Source organism: Neophocaena asiaeorientalis, unplaced genomic scaffold (assembly GCF_003031525.2).
Source record: "Neophocaena asiaeorientalis asiaeorientalis breed wild unplaced genomic scaffold, Neophocaena_asiaeorientalis_V1.1 scaffold223, whole genome shotgun sequence".
NCBI classification, from domain to species: Eukaryota; Metazoa; Chordata; class Mammalia; order Artiodactyla; family Phocoenidae; genus Neophocaena; species Neophocaena asiaeorientalis.
The window spans coordinates 2,317,231-2,318,095 of record NW_020175045.1 but is presented as its reverse complement, the minus strand read 5'-3'; the positions used below and the strand labels follow the sequence as shown (position 1 = coordinate 2,318,095).

General features: G+C 70.4%; 1 protein-coding gene across 1 annotated transcript in view; it reads left to right on the top strand.

Annotated features, from left to right (window-relative positions):
* Positions 1-328: 328 nt before the first annotated feature.
* LFNG (LFNG O-fucosylpeptide 3-beta-N-acetylglucosaminyltransferase) overlaps positions 329-865 on the top strand; it is an 8,188-nt gene continuing 7,651 nt past the window's right edge. Inside the window, exon 1 of the mRNA XM_024763506.1 lies at positions 329-697. Coding sequence (XP_024619274.1) covers positions 329-697 — 369 coding nt within the window. The remainder of the gene's footprint in view (positions 698-865) is intronic.

Genomic DNA, 865 nt, shown 5'->3' with positions numbered 1-865 from the left:
CAGAAGGCGGCCTTTCATCCCGCGCGGGGAGGGGCGATCTCGGTTTCTTCTCGGGGCGCCACGGGGCGCCCGAGGATTTCGGGGAACCAATCCTCTGCCCTCCGACGTTGGGCAGAGACGAGGAAATTAGCTCGCGGGCTAGGGATGGAATTTGGTAAGGTGCTTTCTCGCTGGAACCTCGTGTCCCTACCTGTGGCTCAGGTGGCTGAGCACCTCGATATTAATAAAGGGTACTCTGGACCGAGCGGTCAGGTCCACCCAGGCACCAGCCCTGTTACAAGGCCTGCGCCGTCCCTAGGGCAGGAAGCCGGGTTCGGGGAGGGGAAGTATGGAGCGAGGAAGGAAGGACGTCCCCCGCGGGACGATTGAGCCCGAAGTCCCTGTCCCAGAATCCCCGTCACAGCGCCGAGGGCGCGCCCCTCCTTATGTCAGACGCCGGGTATATCTCCAGCCGGCGCTGGCCAGCCTGGGTTTCCCCTTCAGGGCCACTGGGGCGGGGCGGACCTACATCCCCACGCCGCCCCGCTGCCCGCCGGGGCGATCCGGGCGGGGCGGGGCGGGGCGTGCACGTGCGGACCGGGGGCGGGAGCCCAAGACGCCCGCTCGGCAGTTCCCAGACCCCCGCCGCGGCCCCACGTGGGCTCTGCAGAGCATCTGGGGCAACCTGGAGAGGCCCCGCCCCAGGGCCCGGGAGCCAGTGAGCTCGTGCTGAAGGCGGGGCCTCACGGAGGGCCCCGCCCCCCGGGGCGGAGCCAGGCTTGGGCGGTTTAAGAGCGCGGGGCGCGGGCGGTGCATTGCTGGACCTGCCGCGGGACCCCAGATCGTCGGCGCTGGAGTGAGGGGCAGGGCGCACCGGGCAGGGCGC